The 22,301-nt window shown below is 40.2% G+C and overlaps 1 protein-coding gene across 3 annotated transcripts; it reads left to right on the forward strand.

Moving 5' to 3' along the window:
* Positions 1–475: 475 nt before the first annotated feature.
* Positions 476–22,208, forward strand: LOC140578498 (uncharacterized). Of its 3 annotated transcripts, none has more exons than XM_072699803.1 (18): positions 476–876; positions 9,123–10,167; positions 10,442–10,512; positions 12,204–12,257; positions 12,456–12,575; positions 14,393–14,431; positions 15,036–15,089; positions 15,250–15,303; positions 15,732–15,839; positions 16,369–16,422; positions 16,682–16,735; positions 17,510–17,554; positions 18,836–18,889; positions 18,972–19,016; positions 19,113–19,166; positions 21,026–21,070; positions 21,471–21,524; positions 22,128–22,208. In XM_072699803.1, exons 1-18 carry the CDS (start codon positions 838–840, stop codon positions 22,200–22,202), a joined length of 2,064 nt encoding a protein of 687 aa, XP_072555904.1. In that variant the 5' UTR covers positions 476–837; the 3' UTR covers positions 22,203–22,208. The 3 variants fall into 3 exon arrangements, 2 of the variants coding, with proteins under 2 accessions (XP_072555904.1, XP_072555905.1); XM_072699804.1 differs by lacking the exon at positions 476–876 and adding an exon at positions 6,031–6,314; XR_011982713.1 differs by lacking the exons at positions 21,026–21,070; positions 21,471–21,524; positions 22,128–22,208 and having other exon boundaries at positions 16,369–16,414; positions 19,113–19,163.
* Positions 22,209–22,301: the final 93 nt, after the last annotated feature.

The raw sequence follows: 22,301 nt of genomic DNA on the forward strand, positions 1-22,301 counted from the left end.
CTGTGATTCTGGGACCTTGGAATTGCCCTAACCGTCCCATCCTATATGGTGCCCCTGCATCCACATAACTGAATAAAATATATATACACACAGACACACATATATATGAGCAATATACATTTATGTACCGTGTGTGTGTGTGTATGAATATTTGGACCATATTTGGAGTTACCTGGAGAAAGGTTAATGTTAACATTTAGTAGATTTGTAACTATAGTGTCTTTTGCATGTTTTATGACCTGAATAAATAGCTTTAATCAAAAAGGTGCTGCAATGAAGTGATGAATTGCAAGGTAATAATGGCTGGTCTGCCTTTGCATGTGTGTGCAAAGACCCCTGTGTGTGAGCGGCATCTGGGTGAGACACGATGACATTCCCCAGCCAACCCACTGCATTGTGGGTAACCGGTCCCCTCTCATGCTGTATAAAAACCATTCCCACTCTGTCTTCTGTCTTCACAGTGACAGACAGTAAGGAAAAAAGCATGTACACCTGAACATACTGAACAACAGAGGACACGGTTTAAAGGGGAAAAAAAAGAATTGCACAATATAAGTACTTGTGGTGAATATTTTAAGGAATCTATACACAGAGAATTACAGTGTGAAAGTGGGGGGTAATGTGTTTGGACCTTTTTCCGAGGCGTCACAGGGACCACTGGATACCTAGCCTTGTGGATGCGTTCTGGGAGCCTCTGACGGATATCTTTGCAGACTGTCTCCTCTACAATGGCCTCTGAATGTGAAAAGTGTCAAGGCGCTGCTTCTGATCCAAAGTGGGCTCTGTTTTAGCATTCTCTGGGCGCATTAGAGACACTGCACCTGTCCACCTCTGACAATGCAAGCTTCAGCCCCGTTCCTTCTGCTGCTTTCCTGTGTAAGTCAAATTTTCATTTTTCATCTTCTAATGGCCAAGACCTGGTCAACTAACTGAGAGTCTGCCATAGGTTTCCTTGTTTATTGTTGAAAAAAATGATGTAATCTGATTGCTTTAGAAGCTATGGAATATAATGTGATTCCATAGATAAAATACCTTAAAATGAGGCAAAGTTCAATATTATTGGTAAAATTTAGCCAGACTTTGGCCTGGTTTGTGGTCATCATTTTTCCCCATATTTTGGAATCGGGGCAAATCCACCACCGAGTGTTAAAATGTGTCTGTGTTCTGTGTTCACTCCGCTGGAGAAATGTGTCAGTTCTTTCAGGAGCTAACCATCTGGTGAATCAGGCACATCCTGGATGAAAACCAAAGCCCTTATCACCTGCCTGTGAATGGACACTGGCAAGAGAGAGCAATCTTTCACAGTCATGTGACAGTCTCAAAGATCAAACGATGAAAAGGCTGAATTATTCTGCATGCCATACTAAGCCAGACATCGGCATAAAATAACAAACATAGCTCTTTATGCTTCACCATATTTTACTGCTCTTTTTTATAAAAGCTTTTCAGACAGATTTTTATTTGGTGCTCTTATTTGTTCTTTAAGTGAAGCTGAAACAGAACTGAACCAAATTGTGTAAGAGTAACCTTGGTCACTAATTTATTTACCTCAATCAAAAAAAGTACATTTTGTGTATAATATGGCCCACCGCTCTAGGGCTGCGGGTTCGATCCCTCTGGGTACTCTGGCCCTCTCTTATTTTCTCCCACAATCCCCTTGCTCATTCTATCCCATGCTTCCTAAAATAGGCTCCAGGATCAGCATGACTGGATAAGCGATTAAGGAAATTAGATGGATGGATAACATGATAATTTTAAAATAGTAAATTATAATTATATCTCAGCAAAATTCCCTCACAAAGGTGAATTAATTTCCACTCTGGTGCTTAGCCCTGAAATTGACAGTCAGACACCAAAATGTACAGAGAAGTTCACAATACAAAAAGTCCTGTTTTCTTCAAGCTGGTCAAGAAATAGACTTGATCGATATATAAGTTAGCACTTTGATGATAAAAAAAAAACATCTCTGTAAATAACATTTAAAATGATAAAAAAAATAATGGTTCCTGAGTGTGTGTGTGTGTGTGTGTGTGTGGATTAGGTTTATATTACATTGTGGGGACCAAATATCCCTCACAGTGTGTTTAAAAACCTATTGTTTGACTTTGTGAGGGACCATTTTTCAGGTCCCCACAAGGATCTGTGAATGCAATCAAAAAAGTAAAAATTGTATTTTCTTACTTATGGTTAAGGTTAGGGCTGGGTAGGGGTTACGGTCGTCATGTTGGTCGTCAAGAGTTTTCCCCATAGAAATGAATGGAGAGTCCCCTCAAAGATATTACATTAATTACAAACCTGTTTGTGTGTATTTGTGTGCGTGTGTGTGTGTAGGATTTCAGGTGTGGATTTTGGCACTGCTTACATTACAGATATATCCATGTACAGGACTGGCAGTCCCACTTCAACGTGACTAATGCGTTCCTGAAAAACCTCACATTCACGAAAATTGGGGGGAAATCGAAAATACGAGATGAGAGCAAATCAATGTCACTGCGATGTTGTATTTACCAGTGGGAAATTCAGGACTTTCGTAAAGCCCTGAGTTCCCGAGTTGGGGGCATGTCATTACAATAGTCATGGTGGAGGCAATGGATATAGGCTCCACTGTGAAAGGCAAATGATTTTGAAAGTAGTAAATTTTATGTAGCGTGTCATTGCAAAACTCTTAATTTCTTTGAATGTCGAGGAGATTATTAAATTATGTAGCTTGAAAAATAATGACAGGTTTTTGTCTTACTATTAGATACATACTGTAGGCCTATACTGTAGCTTGTCAGCTCCCTGATGTTTGAGCAAGGGATTATGAAAAGTTCAATTAACAGGAATGCGTTTGGCAGCAAAACAAAAAGTAGCTCTCAACGCCTCCATTTTGCTCCGAATTAACCACTTGAACACGCGTCATGTCATAATTATGATTAACCAACTCTCTAGTCGGATTATCTACGTAGGACTTGCTTGCAGCATAAAATATACACATATCCAACTGGGAAATTATGGTTAAGAGAATGCGACTCCAAAACTGATTAACTTACATCAAACAAAATTAATGAGTTAATTAAAACAGTGATACCAGTGGCCAATGACATAATTATATGCATTTTAATTAATATGTTAATAAATTATATTACAAACATCTTCTATGGATAGTATGAGACTCACAAGAATTGCATAGTAACTTCAACGTAACGAACTGACTGACTTGTTCATTGCCGGTAGCCTGAGCTACAGCCACCATGCGGCTGGACATGCAAACAGCACAAACACGACGGATTACGGTATGTGGAGGATCCCACCCAGGATGTACCACAGTATATAGGCATTCCACCCAGGATGTACCACAGTATATAGGCATCCCACCCAGGATGTACCACAGTATATAGGCATCCCACCCAGGATGTACCACAGTATATAGGCATCCCACCCAGGCTGTAGAGGTTAAATATAAAAATTCAATCAACATTTTTCAATGATCACTTATCTAGTTAGGGTCCAGAGAAAAGGGTACAAGGCAGGCATAAGGTATGAAACTAGGGCTGGGCGATTTATCTGTAAAATATCATATTGTGATTATGAACAGTCATATCATTATATGTACTTTGTGGTTTTTGTAATTATTTTTAGTCTTTTTATTCATATTCATAATCAAATTATATTATTCAATATTCCTTTGTCCATCACACACACACAAACACACACACACAGCATGGGTATTTGGCCGGTGAAGATGACAAAGGTTTTGGCATATTTTGGAAGAGCATCATTTATAATTACACCACTGAAAGTGGAAAGGGTACAATAAAAAAAACAATAAATATACAAATAAATAAGACAGACATGTGTTTAATAAAGTGTGGTTTAACCAATGGACTAGGAGGGCAGTGTACACCACTTGATTTTCAGATTATGTACTTCTAGTAATCAGCTAAACAGTCGAGTAATATGTCAGAGGGGGGAGGAATAGTAATAGATACTCCATCAATCCCTGTGGGAAAATTCTTTTTATGCCTCCCCCCAACTTGCTCTCTACACGTATGAACAAGCTGGCTGTGAAGGGCAGCCACCTGTTACAGCACTTAGGGAGCTGGGGGTTAAGGGCCTCACTCAAGGACCCATAAACATGTGAGGGGGCCTGGACCTGCAGCCTTCTGGTTACAGGCACAGAAGCTTAGCCTACTGAGCAACTTGCAACCCCCAAAGTCAGATGGAGGAAGAAATTTGAGATGACAGCACCATTGTGCTTGTTCGATGTTCTGTCTTCATTCATAGTGAACACTTGATCCAATCACAAGCAAAAGGTCCTCTCCCACAAAGTGATTGACAGAGCACATAATTATTATAGAAGATGCATTATGAAATAATAAAAAGCTGGATCAGAAAACCATCATTTGAAAATATATGAATGTGATAAGTTTGCATTATGTAAAGTAATATCTTATGGCAGCGTAATGAAAATCACAGCATTATTTTGAAATACAGTTTTACGGATTATACATAGATGACATTAGTTATTTAGAAATATACATTTTATTGAATTATTTAAAAATAAAAGGACACAATTAATTGTTTAAATATTTATTTATTCCTTTCTTTATATAGGTATATATTTATCACGTCATGAGCAAGGATGGAGGCAAAGGCAGGCATGGGGAAAACCAAAGGCGGCTTTGTTAAATGAACGTACAGGCAGGGTAAAAGGAAAATGGACCATGAGGGGTCAAAACGGGGTAGGAAGGATCGGGTACAGGGCACACGCAGGCAGCGACATCAGTGACTGGACTGGGGAGCTCAAGACAGGGAGGCATTATATACGCCACTGACGAGGGAGCAGACGAGAGGCACCTGGGGTGATCCACACAAGGGTTGTAACAAGAGGCAAGATTAAATAAGTAACAGATGTGGCTCATTTGAGCTACACAATGGAGAGAATGAGGGGAAAGGAATGCAGGGCGTGACAATATTTATATATTATATACAGTACAGCTGGGAAATGTATTGTATTAACACATGGCATAGATTTTAAAGTCATAATGAATGAAATTAATCTGTACATCTGGTGTTTACGTTAAATCATAAAACAAATATTAAAATATGGGTCATTCTCACAAATGTGGGATTTTTTCCCCTTTATTTATACACTTTATAGAGGTACAGACATCAGTTCCCCACCCAAGGCACTTCTTAGTCTCAAGAAAGGGAAGAAAAGGGTCCTCCCTTTCAGAACTCTTTAAAGGCACCGAAATAACTGGGCTCCACCCCACTAAGACATCTACAAAGACTCCACAAAACTGATGACCAAGCTAACCAAGTTTTTATACACTTTTTGTGAGCTGGAACACAATGTTCCACAATGCACTTATTTGATCCACTGCAAAAAAGATAGTTTAGCTCTGGATAAGTGAAGACAATGCACAACCTTAAATTGCATAAGACCATTTCTTACACAAAAAGATGAGGCATGGATGTATCTAGCACTAGCAATTCTGCCAACACTCATCAGAAATCTCACAGCCAATATTATCTTCTCAGGCTTGGTGGAGGCCAGAGACAGGAGGTTTATTACCCTATTATACCTTTTTAGGTATATTAAAATCATGTCATTTGTTGCTCTGATTTGACATTTTAAACAATTTTCTCCAAATAGGTAGCCAAAAATTTGTAACACAAAATGCAGAAAATGTTTTTAAATATTTCAACTTCATTGCATGTAACCCACAATAAACAATCAGTTCGTATAAGATTAAAGATAAATTTTGCTCAGTTTTTTTTATTAGTTTTGTCATTTTTTTCTCATTAACTCAGTAACTTTTGCACTTGATTGGATGAAATATTTTGTTTATTGCATAAATTAGTGGTAACAAAACAGAATTGACCGTAGACGCAAAACTGACAGTTTTGACAATGAAGTATAATTTGAGGCTCTATTCAAACTAATTTTAAAAAATAGATAAAATTAATATCTTAAAGTTAATCAAGATTAATCACAGAAAGCTGTGAATTCCTATACATTTTTGTTATGGAATGCACTGTGCCCATTCACTACCAGTGACTGTAAGACTGTGACAGTTATTGAACGTGAAGTGCACATACAAACATTCAAATATTGATTAAAATTCTCCCGTAAGGTAATCTGGAAAACCAAGGGGAGTGCATGGGTTGCTATCAACTCAAAATGCTGAACCTGATCTGTGAACCTGACTCATAACCTACTCTGGAGCCAGTTAGGCATGTAGCATGAGTTGTATCGCTAAGAAGAGAACCAGCGTTGTGAAATCAGAAAACTGGAGTTGCCTCTACTTAGCCTCAAAGTTATCCATGTAAGTAAGAAATCCGGCTTTGTGATACAGTCCCCTGCTTTTTCCTTGTAAATCACATTTACACAGCCAGCCATTTAACTGTCTCTATGCCCCCAGTGCTATTATTATTTTCAGGCTCCATAAAACATGCTGTTAGCTTTGTAATCCCATCATGCCCTGGGAAATGGGCATGATTTTAATACTAATTCTGTATAATTCAAGCCAACACACTGCTTTTTACAATATACCAGTCAAAACGTTGTTTTCCTGACAATATTGAATATTCTCATAAAAATATGGGCCACTTGCGAAAGAGCTTGTTGAGTGGTTAACTTTATAGCTATTCTCTCCATTGGGCAGGGTATATTAATGGAGATTTACTTTTCAGAGGTCATTGATGATAATGGTACTTGAGACGTTCAGCTGTAGAGTACTGTGCATATTCAACCTACAGTACCAAACGCAAGGAAAACGTCTGAATTACTCTGAATGAAAACAGGGCAGAAGTATTTTGAATTTTGAATAATCTGCTTCTGAGAAATGTTTATATCAGATTATATTTACTTTTTCTTTGTAATACATAACATAAACACCGGCCAGAAGTCTGTGTGTAACACAAGCGGTTTCATAAAAGGAGGTTGTATTTTTTTCAGCAAAATAAAAAACGCGCCTTGTATACTGTAGCTATTGTTCTATTAACTGCGTTTCCATGTTCATTTTGAATTTATTCTCCTTGACTTCTCTAAAACAATAAATATGGCTGTACTCCACGGTTATTTTTTATTATTATTGTTATTGATTTTATTTTATATAATAAACTATAAAATGACCAGAACAATTATAAGCCTATATATTTTCTGTATTTTGGTCTCCCGCTGTTTTCTGACCCGCGGTGGTGTACCGCCGAGTTGAACTACCGTAGTGCTAATCGATAGCTCTAACCCTAACCCCCCAAAAAACCCTACCCTTAACCTTAACCGTAACCCCTAAAACCTAACTCCAAGATGGTTTAACTGCACACGGTCCGAAAGGCTCGATAGCACGTCTCGATATGTAGCTCAACTCGTCAGAACACCTCGATCAGCTGTATCCATCTCTCTTTTAGGTTATAATTTTATATTAAAGTATTGATCACACTGAAAGCCCTTTAAGATTAAACACGTACACAGATATTGGGTTAATGTGCTCTAATTTCATTACAGCTTTACAGTTACTGATGTTATACCTTGTGCTTTAGCTAATGCTGTCCTATTGTCGGGATAATTCACTGCGCTGCGTGCCACACGTACTGTACAGACACAGCCACTGGGAAGTTTTTCCTTCTTTAATTTCTGCAGTATTCCATGACTTCCTCAAGCTTTTTATCTTGTGACGTTAAAGTCGCCGGCTTGTTCCTAAAATACCATGACGAGTCCTCGGGGCACTTCAGCTGCACCTTGTAAATTTGTTGCGGCGGTTTTTGCAGGCATCGTGCGCTGTGTTATTCGGGCTGCCTGAATGGGTAACGCGCTGGCGTCAAGCCTTCCGAGCTGGGCTTCGGTTCTTGCCTCTGGCTCTGTGCGAGTAATTTGCATGTCCTCTCATTGTTCCTGCAAGTTTCTTCCTGCACTCCAAAAATACGCGAATGTGTAACTTGCGACGGACATGTATACCGTCAAGGGTGTCTCATGTCTAGTGGTGTCTAGGATAGACTCGAGACTCACCCTGTACTGGGACAAACTGGGAGGTGAAGAAGGTTAATCATCAATATTACACTTCACTTAATGTATGTTATGTAGATTACATTATAAAATATAGCAGTTATACATACAAATATAGAAACATCACCTGCAAGTGAAATCCAGACACACAGGAGGTCCACTACTGTCTATTAATCTAAATTTAGATGTTTGACGAATGTGTCACATTGTGAAGTTGCTATTGACAGCTGAATATAATAATATATGGCACCAGAGGGAAATGAAGTCCTTGCTGTGTATGAAAAGAAATGCTGCTATATACAGTACATGAATAATATAAGGTATATGAGGCCATGGTACAGTAGTATACCAGTAGTATCATCTGGCTAGCTATGCACCACTAAGCAGGTTAATGGGCTTTTCATGTAGGGTAGGGTAATCTTCTGGATGAAGTCATTTTTAAGCATGATAATAATAGGGTTACAGCCTGTCTAATAAAATTAATAAATGTCCCCCTCTCTCAGCTACTCAACACCTTTTTACTTAATTATTTTTAATTTGTATGAATGCACAATGTTTGCAAAATGCATTTCTAATGATGTTAAAATTATTCTATCCAGCAATGAAGTACATGGGTGTTCAAAGCAATATGGGTTACCATTTTAAAGGGAATTGTCGACAGTAAATATCGGTTCATTTTTAATCATCGGTTGATGGACGATTGTTGCTGTATGCAACAACCTAACTCAGCTACAGTATCTAGACCAGGGCAAACAAAATAATCAGCTTCTCTGGCTACCTGATTGGTACAACACCCATCCATCTTCCACCTGTTACCAAGGATTTCACTCTCTGTTTTTGGGAGTTTACTCCAGTCACTTTACTCTGAAATTAAAAATCAAGATTGTCATCATATAAATTTAATTTCAGTATGAAAACCAATGTTAGTTAGCTTGCAAATGATGAAATTCAATCCCAAGGCACTTTCGATGTTGTATCTTTTTTACTTTTAATGATATTGTTAACTCATTATGACACCCTAGTATTTATTTCTGTTTTTAGAAATGATTAAGATTAGAGGTGATTGTTGCAATAGAATACAGTTTATTAATTAATACAGCTAATTTTCACCTCTTTTTTGACTGTGAAGTTGACAGGTGTAAGCAAACAAGCTGAAGTCATGATACCATCAAGAAGTGTTGGGAACCAAACGCTGGGATCTGCCCAAAGACAGAAGGTTGTAAAGTTGGGTCCTACAGGACAAAGGATTGGGATGGGAAATAAAGGAATGTCAGGCGTCACAAAGACTTCAGATGACATAAAAACCACAACAGAGGGACCTGTAACAGAAACCTTGACAGAGCCTTTACCTCCACTGTCATTTCCAGAAGGGATCGTGAGACTGGCTGGTTCAGGAACACTCAGTAAGAACTACAGAACTACTGATAATCCACCTTTGTCAGCCCCAAGCACAATTTCAAACACAACATCACAGAAAGCAGGCAAAGAAGAGATCAAGACTCCTACTGAATCAGTGGAAAAAACCATTCCATCTCCTGCAGATCTAGAAGGTCAGACTGAACTGATGAGGAGTCCCGAGACAGGTGATTCAGAAGATGTTGTAGGTAAAATTGATGGACCAAAAAATTTGTCAGAAAGAACACAAACGCAGAAGTCACCAGATTCCAAAGGGAGAGTTCTTCAAACAGAAAGAAGAGAGTCTGCAGGGACAAGACATTTTACAAATGAGAAAGCAAATTCCACTGTGTTACAAATATTACCTTCTCAAAATCTGACACATAGCCCAGGAGGATTTGCCGTAAAAACCTCACATGAGTGGCCCAGAGTTCTGGGTGTGAGAGATTCTGAAATGATGGGAAAATCTGAGAATCTCAGAAAATCGACAGGGAAAAGTGAGTTTGAGAAAACAGCTGCAGAGGAAATCACCCAAGTACTACCAACGGAACTGCCAGATGATCCAGCAATGGAGACAATAACAACAGGAACAGAGGGAGAAATGACAGTGTCAGGGGACATGTCACAGAGCGAACCACAAGTGGCCTCCGGAGACCCCAAAAAAGAGAGAGACGTAACAGGGAAGATTGACACTATGAGGCTACCTGCAGATTTAGACGGAACTGTGAGCATTACAGAATTGCCAGAAAAGTCCCCAGAAAGCCAAGGTCATGTTTCAGGTAACATGCAGAATGTGGTCACTCTGACTTCCACAGAGAAAAGATGGTTAGCACTAAAGTTTGTGTGGGAAGCCTGTGAGGTTGCCAGTCTTATTCTGGGGACGTTACTTCTCATTGGTCAGCTGCTCTAAGAAGCGGTTTGTGGTACTAGAGGGAACACAGTCAAAGTAGCAGCTGGTCATTTATCAGATGTTGTCCCTTGGAAATTAGTTTGTCTGCTATAAATCTCAGAAGATGCCTAAGATGAAAGTTGACTTTGATCCTTTCCTTTCAGGCAATTTGCCACCAGGACATGCCGATGTGGACAGAAGACTACCCTCCATAGCTGGACCTCCAGGGCCAAGGGTAAGAAAACAATGTCTCTCACAGAAAAAGTGGCACAGCTTTGGCATGCAGAATTTATGGTTATTTGGGGGTTTGTCTTGGTCCTACTGTTCTGTTATGGGTGGCTTTACCTCACATCTCCAGAGTTGATGGTTTGAGTTCAGTCTAGAGTCTGTATCTGAAGTCTGCATTTTCTTCTCATGTCTGTGAGGTTTTCTCCTGCAGTCCAAGGACATGCAGTTAGGAATAGTGAGCAGCATAGTCAGAGTGTGCATGTCTGTGTCCTGTGATGGACTGGCATCCTATCTGGAGTGGTCCTCAGTCTTGTACCATGTGCTGCCCCCTGCAACACTAACCAGCATAAGCAGCTGGAAGAGGGGTGGATTATATATTAATTTATGATGTGTTGCTTCAAAACATACTTCATATTGTAAACAAGTTTAAGGTAAATTTGCAAATAACATGAACTGAGTTTGAAAAGCTAGTTAAAGCTATGAGTCTGGTGTGATGTTTTTTTCTTCTTCTATGAAGTCACCAAGGGTAATTTCCCGTAGTGTTCCTGTATCAAGGGTCATTTCCTGTAGTGAATATTTCTCTCTGATGGTTGTAAATCCATAACATTTTGTTGTGAGCTCCAGAGAATTCAAAGTCATATAAATCAAACGAAAAAGCAAAGCAGGAAAAAACAGTATTTTCGTGCACTTTCATGGTATGTTTACATCACTCAGTGTGATAAAATGAGATATCATTCTGGAGTGGAGTTCTCCTGAGCCCAGACTGGTTTCTCATTAACAATCAAGCTACTGGCAAAACTTGACCTCAAGATGCCTATTTCCCAGAATTTATTAAATAGAGGGTGCATTCTGACTGCATACTGTAGCGTCTCATAGCAACATGGCAATCTGGAGGAAACGTACAAGGAGAACAGCTTGTCACCCCTGCCCTCTTCTGGTGTTTTGGTGTTACTACAGCATTCGTGTCTTGGGGGCGCAAGACTAAAGCAGCCGACTTATTTTGGCGACATTGACACAAGTTTGCTTTCGTGACTCACAGAAGCAAAAAATAAGTTACCTGTTTAAAGATCTTTAACATTATATATTTCTTATTGTTTTGTATGTAATGTAACATATAAAATGCAAAGTTACCTTACACCCCAAGGGTTTGGGGGTTGAATCCCACTTCTGGTCTGTGTGTAGAGCTCGTATATTCTTCTGAATCATCCGGGTTTCCTCTCTTAGGCCAAAGACCAAAGGCTAATGGGTGTCTCTGAATGGCCCTCCCTGCTGGGCCTTTAAATAATCATCTGTAAAATATATTTTTGTGAAAACATAATATAGTATTTGTGAATCACATAAAATCTTGTTACTTTTATCTTCCTAATTTTCTAAGTCAAAAACAATTTTACTTTCCCTCCCTATAACGGGAAAAATATGGTTTGGTCTGCCCTCTTAGTGCTGGTCAAACAAACTGCTGGTCTTTCCAAAAGCAATGCCTTACAACATAGAAATAGCAGCGCAATGGGCCTGGTCCGGGCTGTTGGTGCCCCCCCTACCTTCTGCTCTAGGCTGGGCAGAAATATCTCAGAATTAACCCAGCAGTGACTGACAATAAAATCATTTTCAATAACAAAGTCAAGGCTTGATATTTAACATTAATATATCACGTCTATAGTGATTTAATGATGACTATTGTCCCTTTACCATGTTTTTCAGGGGCACCAGGGCCCTCCTGGACTACCTGGACCACCTGGGCAAAAAGGAGACAAAGTAGGTATAGTCAAAGAATTCCTGTTGTCAGTCACTATTTGTTGCAAATACTTTAGTTGTAAACCAATCAAATGTTAGCTGTCTTCCTATTGGGTATAATTAATACTAAACAAAGTGACACAGATTTGTTCATTGGTTCTTCTTGATGCAGCCCTCATGACAAAGTGTCTTGGGATTGGTTCTTCTGTCTGACCCCAGGGCTACCCAGGAGTCATGGGCCAAACAGGGCATACAGGCTACCGGGGACCCGTTGGTCCTCCTGGAATGCCCGCCATCATCGTGTGGAAGACCTCTGTAGAAGAGTGGCAGGCCTTTAAGGTACCACTAGGTCATGTGTCTACAGACAAGTAGAGACAAACACACCTGTTTGAATGAACAGCTAAGAGCATCCTCTATGGACTGATATATCGGCCTGTCTTGATAATTTCATTAAGGAATCATCGCACAATATGTGGTTTCTTTTTCAAAAGCCTGATATGAAAAAGGCCTCAATATTGGAAAATTGTGTTTACGTAAGAATGAATGCCCCCAACATTTTAGCCATTCGCGCTGGGGTTGATTCATTCACGGGAAAGCATATGCGCCGCAATGCATGCAACGCAGTGCTGCACCATGCCTAGACCTGGATGTTCATACTCCTAGCACCAACACTGGTTTTAAAAGTCAAGTTTATTAGGTGTGGTATAGGTGTTATAAGAATAAATAATATTACAAAAACTAATGTGCACTATGTTCTTTCAGTACACAAGGCAGGGTTATAATCGTCAACGAAAACATTTCAATAAACTGAAATAAAATAAGATGAGAAAACCACAAGTAAACTACAACTATAAATATTGGTTCCAAAACTGAGATAAAATCAAATGTCAAATACTTCCCCTTAACTTTTAACTACTTAAACAAAGTAATGATTTCATTGTTTGTCTTTGTGCATCTTGTCCAATGAGCCTGAGCCATAAGTAGCCAACGCCACCACTTTACCACATTTTGCAGTGGCCAGCAAAGTCTTACAACTTTCCATCTCTCCCTAGAAATAAAATCACTAAAACCTAAAGTAAAATATACAGCAACTAAATATATTTACATTTTTAAAATAAACACTAATGAACCCACACCTAAAACAAAACTAAATTTCAAATGAAAACAAAATATCATATAAAAACTAAATTTAAAACATCAGAACAATAACACTGGCACAATAACATGCACAGGTATATGGCGTTACAGTGCAAACATATTTTAGTTCAGTTTGCAGCCATCTGGGAGTCTTTATAATCCTGCAGCGAGGAATCCAACAAATGTCGATATTTCCAGACTTACGCAATCAACCATTCTTCAAACCGGCTAGCCATTTTTGTTATCATTCTGATCATAAAGGGTAGAAAAGGAATTTTAAAAGTTATTTATATACAATATTTGGTCCGACTTTTCTGACTTTCTGTTCCTTTTTTTTTAAGCTTTTTTTAATTAATGCTCAAAATGTAATTATTCAAACAAAAAGGCGCAAAACCATCCAGATAACATCCATAGTATGAAAAATATCTGAGCACAATGGAACTAAGATCAAAATTCTTCCAACAAATTAAAGTCCTCAACCAGCTGTAAATGTCTCACTGCAATTTTATTCTTCATGTGAACCAACACACCAAAAAAGGAGAGGAGTTAGTTGTGGAAAAAAGAAAAAATTGGGGTGTTCTTACGAATCTGCACTTATGGATGAAAAAATTTACTCAATAGCAAAATACAGTTAATAATAAGATTTACAACTTATTGTTCCATTTGCCCTGGCAGATAAACAATGGAATTTCATTCGCTTCACTGAGTGGAGCCTCTGCAAAACTGGGTCGGCAGCATATTGTCTGTAACAGAATGAATGACTCTTTATACCCCTGTGCCAAATGATTAATATATAATGCAATTTTTGTTAACAAAGCCTTGAGAATATTCTTGCATTATCATGTTATCATTATATCAGTGGTATAAAATTATCTTAAAATGACAGTAATATTATTTAGCGTAATTGTTTTTGAGACAATATATCGTCCAACAGAAGTTAACGTGACAGGCCGAATGCTATTTATATTGTGCACACAACTGTTTGCTAATTGATTTCGTCATGTCCAATTTTATTACAGAATAATACATTTTACAGAAAGTTTGTTGCAGCCTGGCCGGTAAGTTTATTCTATGGATAACTTCTTTCTCTTTAAGTTCTTCTGCAATCATTGAGGTTTTAGGCACCAGGTATGACTTGGACTTCAGCAGCTTTTCAGTACCATCTGTCTATTGAGCTACACACTTACCATGTGGGAATTCAATGATCCATGTGGAGAAACTGATCCAATCAGTATTCACTTTGTCAGCTGACCAGACTGATTTGATCACCATATGGAGAATTCAGCATGATGACCCTCGGGCAAATCAGGAGGATGTTTCACACAGTAGGATTTCTTGCCTAGCCGGATAACTTGTTGGGTTTAAGGTAGTCTGGCCTAGATGGACTTTGTCTTTGTTCACTTTCATTTATCCCAGACTAAATCCAACAAGTTGTCTGGGTAAGCAAGAAATCCAGCTTCAGGTAACACCCCCTAAGGTTCTGGGCTAAGCCTCTGATGTCTTAAGACCCAAGCAACGTCCCTGGTGTAATTACTTCTTGGACCAAAAATTAGAGAATTATCTCAATGTAAAAAATATGAATCTAAAATATCCACTTAAATAACAAATAGTAAACATATGTGTTTATATGCATTATATACACTTATTGTGTGTTATCTTCAGAGAATGAAAGGGCCCCCAGGACATTTCGGACCCCAGGGGGATCCAGGGCCACCTGTAAGTATGATGACAATCATCTCAGGGGCATGATTGTGTTAATATGAAATTTTGGAAATATAGATTTTTTTTGATTAAAGCTCAAATTTTTGTGGACATTTAATTTCAGTAATATTTTGCTTTATACAAAAAAACATTCAGCTTCTGTCTCTCTTTCCAGGGGCCTCCAGGGGTACCTGGAAAACAGGGGAGCAAAGGAGATGGAGGGAAAATCGTAGGTATCTCTGTTTTCTTCAGTAACTAACCACACCTATATTATACTGCCATTGCTAATTCATGTTTCCTTCCCCCACCTGGCCAGGAAGTTTATATATCCTACTAGGGTGGAGGGTTTATATACCCTGCTGTGGGGGAGGGGTTATATACCCTGCTAGGGGGGAGGGGGTATATACCCTGCTAGGGGTGAGGGGTTATATACCCTGCTGCGGGAGGGGGGGGGGGACCTCACAAAGGCAGTAAGATCCACCAGCAAGAGCAAATTTTGTGGAATCATGGGTCCAAAGTGCCCTTATTATTTCCCAAAAATAAAGTTTTGTTTTTTGTTTTTTTGCACATTTATTTGTCCTCTCTTCCTACATATTCCTACATAAGTTATTTCAGTTACACGATTACATAAAATGTACATGCGTCTGTGTCGGTCAGGGGCCACCGGGGCCCCCAGGAATTCCAGGGCCCTCAGGTAGACCGGGCAGAGATGGAATCCCAGGGATTGATGCTGTCGATAGTCCAGCTGGACCGTCAGGAATGAAGGTGAGAAACATGCACTTTCAGTATTCACAGTAATATATTCATATAGTGGTTGTGAATGTGAATGTCACTTAGTCAAACATGTGACCCTGCCAGTGTAATGTGCAGTTCAAGCCTATAGCATTGCTTTACACAGAATCACAATCCCAGTGATAGATCGATAAGTGGCTAATTAACCATATGAAATACCGCAGATGCTAGTGGCTGATGTCACTATGACAGAGGATTCATATTCGCCATCTGCTACATTTACGCCTCCTGAATGCAAGCAGTGACTTCAGCTGTGCAGCCGTCACCAATCTGAAGGGTCTGAGTCTCAGCACATGCCTGTAGCAGGGTGGGCCGGCACCAAACGTTGCAGACGGTGCTAATAGCACAGAATTGGACTGATGGAGGCTCACTGAACTTTGCTGAGTGATATTTTAAACACGGTTACCATAAAACATGCTTTGCTGCAATATTACTTCAAAGCAGGGAATGTTCTATTTGACAAAAAGATCTGTTTGAATGACCCACGCGTTTCTTCCTCCAGGGTCCGAGGGGCTACAGGGGCGAGATGGGCAGCAAAGGGGAGCCGGGTGAGTGGGTAAGACTGCACTTCATTTATTTGTGGATTTCACACTTCTCCTTGAGACTGCGATGATGGCCACCTTTGTAGAAGCTAAATACACCTCTTCTTTTTGGATCTACAAGGGCTAAAAGTTTATAGACAGTTTATTCTTAGGCCATATCTGCTCTTTCTTTGTCTAATGCCTTTCAAGCTGTCTTTACACTGAGAATTAATGCTAATGATTCATTTCCGCTGATAGATTGCAGTGTTTAAATGCATTGTCTCTCCTTTTCAGGGTTACCAAGGAGAAACGGGGCCACAAGGAGACAAAGGGGCAAAAGGAGAGCAGGTCAGACCTGTGAACACCACAGTTGTTATTTGACAGTTTCTTTTTTCTTTGACAGTTAATGCAAATAGGCAAACCATTTGAAAACCTCACTGCAAAGTATAAAGCACACTGGGCCACATTCACCAACAGTGACTTGTTAAGAAGAAATTTCTTTATATTGCCATTTTTTTCATTCTACGATTGTATAATATAGGAGTTAAACTACAATAGTATTTTTATCCTTCATAATACAGCAAACGACCCAGCAATCTCATGCCCTTTCATGGGGATCAGCAGGGAGTTTACCTGCACTACTTTGTAACTGGCACGCGTTTTTAATTAATGGGGACAACGGTATTCATCATTGTAAGAACACATTTGCAAACAATTATGCGTTGTGAATCTTATGTAGACATTTTTGGAACTTTCTCAAGAACAAATTTAAGAAAACACTTAGGCCCGTTGTATACATATCTGTATATATACACATTTAATGATCTCTCAAGAATGTTTAATATTCTGAAAAACCGGGGACATGCAGAGATTCTGCGTTAATGAAATTTCCTAGCTGATAAAAAAAAATAAAAAAAAATCAGAACATCATTTTAATTTTATGAATATTACCCTGAATTCTGATACAATTGATAAGCTGAATTAGTTCTTAATTCATGAAGGCATCTTAGGCATCGAGACAGGACTGAAAACATTGAAGATAACCATTCCCAGCAGAATCTGTCATCCGTGTGAAGTCTGGGGAGCGGTGCCTTAATTCCTGCTGCTCTTTTGCGTCTGTAGGGGAAGAAGGGAGAGAGGGGCCTGCTCGGCATTATGGGAAACATGGTGAGAGTCAAGTCACACAGCACTCTTTCTCAGTCATGTACTGGAGAGCATGCCATCATATTACTTAAGATTAAATACAAAAGCGAAGCTAACACTCTGATATATGCATGAACAAATAAAGGTAAACATAGTATCCTGTCGTTGGTGGTGGCTCTGGTTTGAGAGCAGACACATGAAGATACTTGTCAAGAACTTGGGATATTCATGTATTATTGTGGATTCCGATCCCTCCTCCCAGTTTTCAGGGGGGAAAAATAACATAACTTTGATAAGTAGCATCCCTAAATAGGATTAAATACTGTGAAGTTCAAGCTCATAAAACTGTGTGGACCATCACAAACAACTCATAGCACGTGTTTGCTGCAGGTTGGAGTCCCATCACACGCGTGTGCATCCCTGTGCATGCACACGCGTGCTCCCACTGTCTCCCTTTATCTCATTTGTAGGTAGACAGAGTGAAATGCTTGCATTCCTATTAGCTTACACATGGCTTTAAAAGGTTTCACTTAAACGAAGACCTACCAATTTAACGAAGGATAAATAACTCAAACACCGAGATCACTCTCTAAAACATTTTATTCAGAAACATCTATACTTGCTGCATTTGTAACTTCGTGCATTCTGTTTGTATTCTGCTGTTGCGGGTTTTGGGTTTTGAACAAGCTGAGAACAGAGCTGCTTAAATTGTGCCGGATGCAGGTTTAGTCACACAAACCAAAGCGGTATGCAATACAGCACACAAGCAACCCAGAAAAAAACAAAGATCTGTCACAGTGTTCTTTCAAATAGCAAGTAATGAAAATTCTATATAGGCTTAACCTATACCAAGCCTATGTCGGATTCAATTGTCAACATAATTTCCCCATTTCTCTGACAGGCTAATTTATGTTACTGCAACAAAGAAAACGACTTCACCCAAGTTTGAGCTAACATTAAATTATGTCTGTTAGAGTAAAGCTATAAATGTATGAATGCGTCCTCACATAATATGTAACATTACAGAATACTGGGGCTGAGTAAATATAAGCTTGCAGAAATCTGTTGTTTAGGCTATTGTCTAATAGGCCATTTCTGGGTGATTGGCAGCTCCATACCAGCCAACAGTGTAACATTGTATATGTCAAACTAAATGTTTAGTATATTAAATCACGCCAAGTGCCTCATCAAGCATGGCCGGATAAGCTTAAGAGTTGAGACCTTGTGCTCACTGTTTGGTCCCCCACCCACTTCAAAAATCTCTCCTGTGCCCCCACCCAAGACTAACTTCCTTGTGTTTTCCAGGGGCTGCCTGGAGCTAGAGGCCCCCCAGGATTTATGGGAATGCCTGGCATCATGGTGAGCACCACATTTCCCACCCTGCTTAACCTGCTTCTCATATCAGCAAATAATTGTATTATTCCGAATGGTTTTCTTAAAGGGCGAAACTGGACCGCCTGGATTCACCGGACCACCAGGACCTCCTGTAAGGCCCACTTTTTCATCCCCTTTTTATAAATAACACTCTACCATTTACCCCTTATTCAACCAATCAAATGCCAATCTGCCCAATATTTTTTAGGGAATCATGGGGCCAAGAGGGATAAGGGGAGTCCCAGGCGTCAGCGGGGCCCCGGTAAGAGCTGAATAAGCAATAAAAGCCGCCGGACACGAGCCAGTATTTCATCACCAATGTAGGGGAACCGTCCACTGGCCCAATGGCGGAATCCAATTGGACAGCCGAAGGCTTGAAATGCGTGTGGATCCTTCCGAGCGCTTCTGTAAAATTACTTACCCGTTGTAGGTAAAGACCAAATTATATCTGACTCCAATTTAATAAAAGATCTTTATTGGTAATTTCAGTCATGACATGTCTGTTATTTAGATTACTTCTGGGCTGTGCCTTCTATTGCTGAACTCCCACTAATCCCGGACGGTGGGGCACATCGGATTCGCCTCGGCCGAGAAGGCGATCCGTGACTCTGCTATGTAGGTTTAGATGTTGGACAACCACTATAAGGTAATCCACTGCTAGCCTGGATACCCGTCCTGACCCGGCGGCCCTTAACGCCCCAGAGGCTCAGCTGACCATTGCCGAATCCGAGCTAGTGAGGGCCACAGAGGTTAAGCCGATGTCTGCCGTAACTCAGCGTGTGCACGCCTCAGAGGCTGGGCCGGATTTGGTGCCGTAACTCAGCGTGTGTACGCCTCAGAGGCTGGGCCGGTCTATTACCGTAACCCAGCGTGTGCGCACCTCAGAGGCTGAGCCGGACTTTGAGTCGGAACTCAGCGTGTGCACGCCTCAGAGGCTGGGACGATCTACCGTAACCCAGCGTGTGCGTACCTCAGAGGCTGAGCCGGACTTTGTGCCGTAACTCAGCTTGTGCGCACCTCAGAGGCTGGGCCGGACCCGCCGTAACCCAGCGTGTGTGCACCTCAGGGGCTGAGCGGGTCTTTTACCGTAACCCAGCGTGTGCGCACCTCAGAGGCTGAGTCGACATACACCGTAACTCAACTTGGGCAGCCGCATTGGGTCTCGGAGAAACGGGGTAGATTCAGAGGCTGCAAGAGAGTGTTAGAATAACCCCAGTCTCTGAGGAACATGCAGAGGTTCAGCAAAGTCAGACAGCCAAGAAGTAATCAAACCCAGGTTATTCACAATTAATATACATTACATCAATTTAAACAAGTATAGCGTTGCAAGAATTTTAACATGTGGCCACAATTCCTAAACTAGATAATCCAATTAAAAGTATACAACAATTCCATACCTCAGCTGAGTGGACACATAGTAACTGCAGAAAATATCTGATTATAGATGAAGATTCATACAGTACAATGTGGGAGCTCTGATTACAGAGTGACTCCCCGTGCTACTCTCGAGCTCTTCCTTAAGTATTCCAAACCAGGTGACAGGCTGTATCAAAGGTTGTGATTGATTATTTTAGGGCCTGCTCTGATCTTGTGTGTGTGTCCTGGAGAACTGTTGATCTTATCAATTCTCAGACCCTCAGCCAATCAGATTGCTTTAGGAGGAATGTGACAACTCCTTTGTTCTACCAGGTGATAAGATCCTCCGCTTTGGTGGGTTTTAGTCTTATTTTCTATATCTCTCTTATGTGACAACATGCCGCTTTAAGGTTGAGAGTATTGTGCCCGTCGTACTGTGACCATTCAAACGAGACCAAACATGGGTGTATGTGTCTCTAATGTATACCTCATGTGTTAGTGTGAGTTAGTGCATGTAGGATGCATCTGTGTCTTGACGCAGCCAGGCCTTATTACTAGAATTTGACTGTGGGGTTCTGGCTGCCCAGTGGGGGTGAGGTGTCCCTTTTGATGTGGTGATCGGGTGATTTGGGTCCAGTCTTGTCGGAGCCGGTGGGTCTTTGCTTCAGAGCACTGGGTGGAGTGTTGCAGGCTTGTCAGGGCTCAGGTCGACGGGGCCTGCAAGGCCTCCAGCCTTACACCAACGAACGTGTGACTGTGTTTTAGGGCCAGCCGGGATTTCGAGGACCCAGGGGACCAGCTGCCCCCCCAGTGAGTATTATCATTTTCACCAACACTCATGTGTGCAACCATCGCATTGCATCACTCAGTTCTTCTTCTGCATGCTCCATTTTGCACACTGAAAGTCAAAATAGTCAAGCCACTTGATAGGGAGGTTTAGGGAAATTATGACAACCAAGCTTCATAATAAGTCTCTTAAATTTAAAGTCAAATGCTGGTTTTAACAATGCACTAGTCAGATTATGTGCCCAACAAAGCCCTCCTGATTTAGTGTGAACTAAATTGCATTTAACTTGGAAATGCAGTGTAATATTGCCTGTTGTACCATTGTAATGGACCTGAAATATATACACTGTATTAGGTGAAGGGCTCGTTTTAAAGTACCCTGCTGTTTCAACGTGACTGTGATTACAACTGTACCTTTACGTAGGGAGAACCCGGCTTGGATGGTATGGTCGGATTTTCTGGAGTACAAGGGCCACAGGTAATTACAATTACATTGCCTTATTAATTACCTTGTTCCACAGGAATATTTCACTTCAAACATTTTGTGAAGATAAAAATGACAGAAAGAAATAATTTCATTCATTTACACTCTAAAAGGGCTGTTTTACTAAAACCCACTGATGATTTTAAGGTAGAAAATGTATACTGTATACTGTGTATACGGTATACTATAAGAAAACATGCAGACACGTATGTACTGTAGTTATACATGCATACTGCTGCTTCTTGACACTTTCCTGATTGACTGATATAGGCTGTACTGTATATGCTATTCTGGAGAATCTATGCAGTGATTTTGTACCTTTAGCTGTCCACTCTACCTGAGTAGCTGTAGACACTAAAACAGGATGCACTGTTTTTTAAATGGAAGTTTACATAAGAAATAAATTTTTCCTATGTAGTGTTTCTTGATTTTCCTGTTTTGCATTTTAGATCATCAATGGTGGGATGTTTTACACTCATAGTTCATACTATTGTTCATAACATATGAAAATAACAAAATAACTTTTGTTCAATATGGTACTGTAATTATTGGCAATGTGAATTATATTGACAGTTTGGCTTTTTTGTAACACCACAGGGCAAATCGGGCGAGGAAGGTCCCCCCGGTAACAAAGGAGATCAAGCAAGTGTTTTTCCACCCTGTATATGTTAAACTGCACTGATTACGCCAGTATAAGGTGTATTATGCTGGCATTGTATGCAGGACAATATAGTGTTATACAATATAGTGTGCAGTGGCGGTGGTGGTGGG

This window comes from Paramormyrops kingsleyae, chromosome 15 (assembly GCF_048594095.1).
Source record: "Paramormyrops kingsleyae isolate MSU_618 chromosome 15, PKINGS_0.4, whole genome shotgun sequence".
In the NCBI taxonomy this organism is placed as follows: domain Eukaryota; kingdom Metazoa; phylum Chordata; class Actinopteri; order Osteoglossiformes; family Mormyridae; genus Paramormyrops; species Paramormyrops kingsleyae.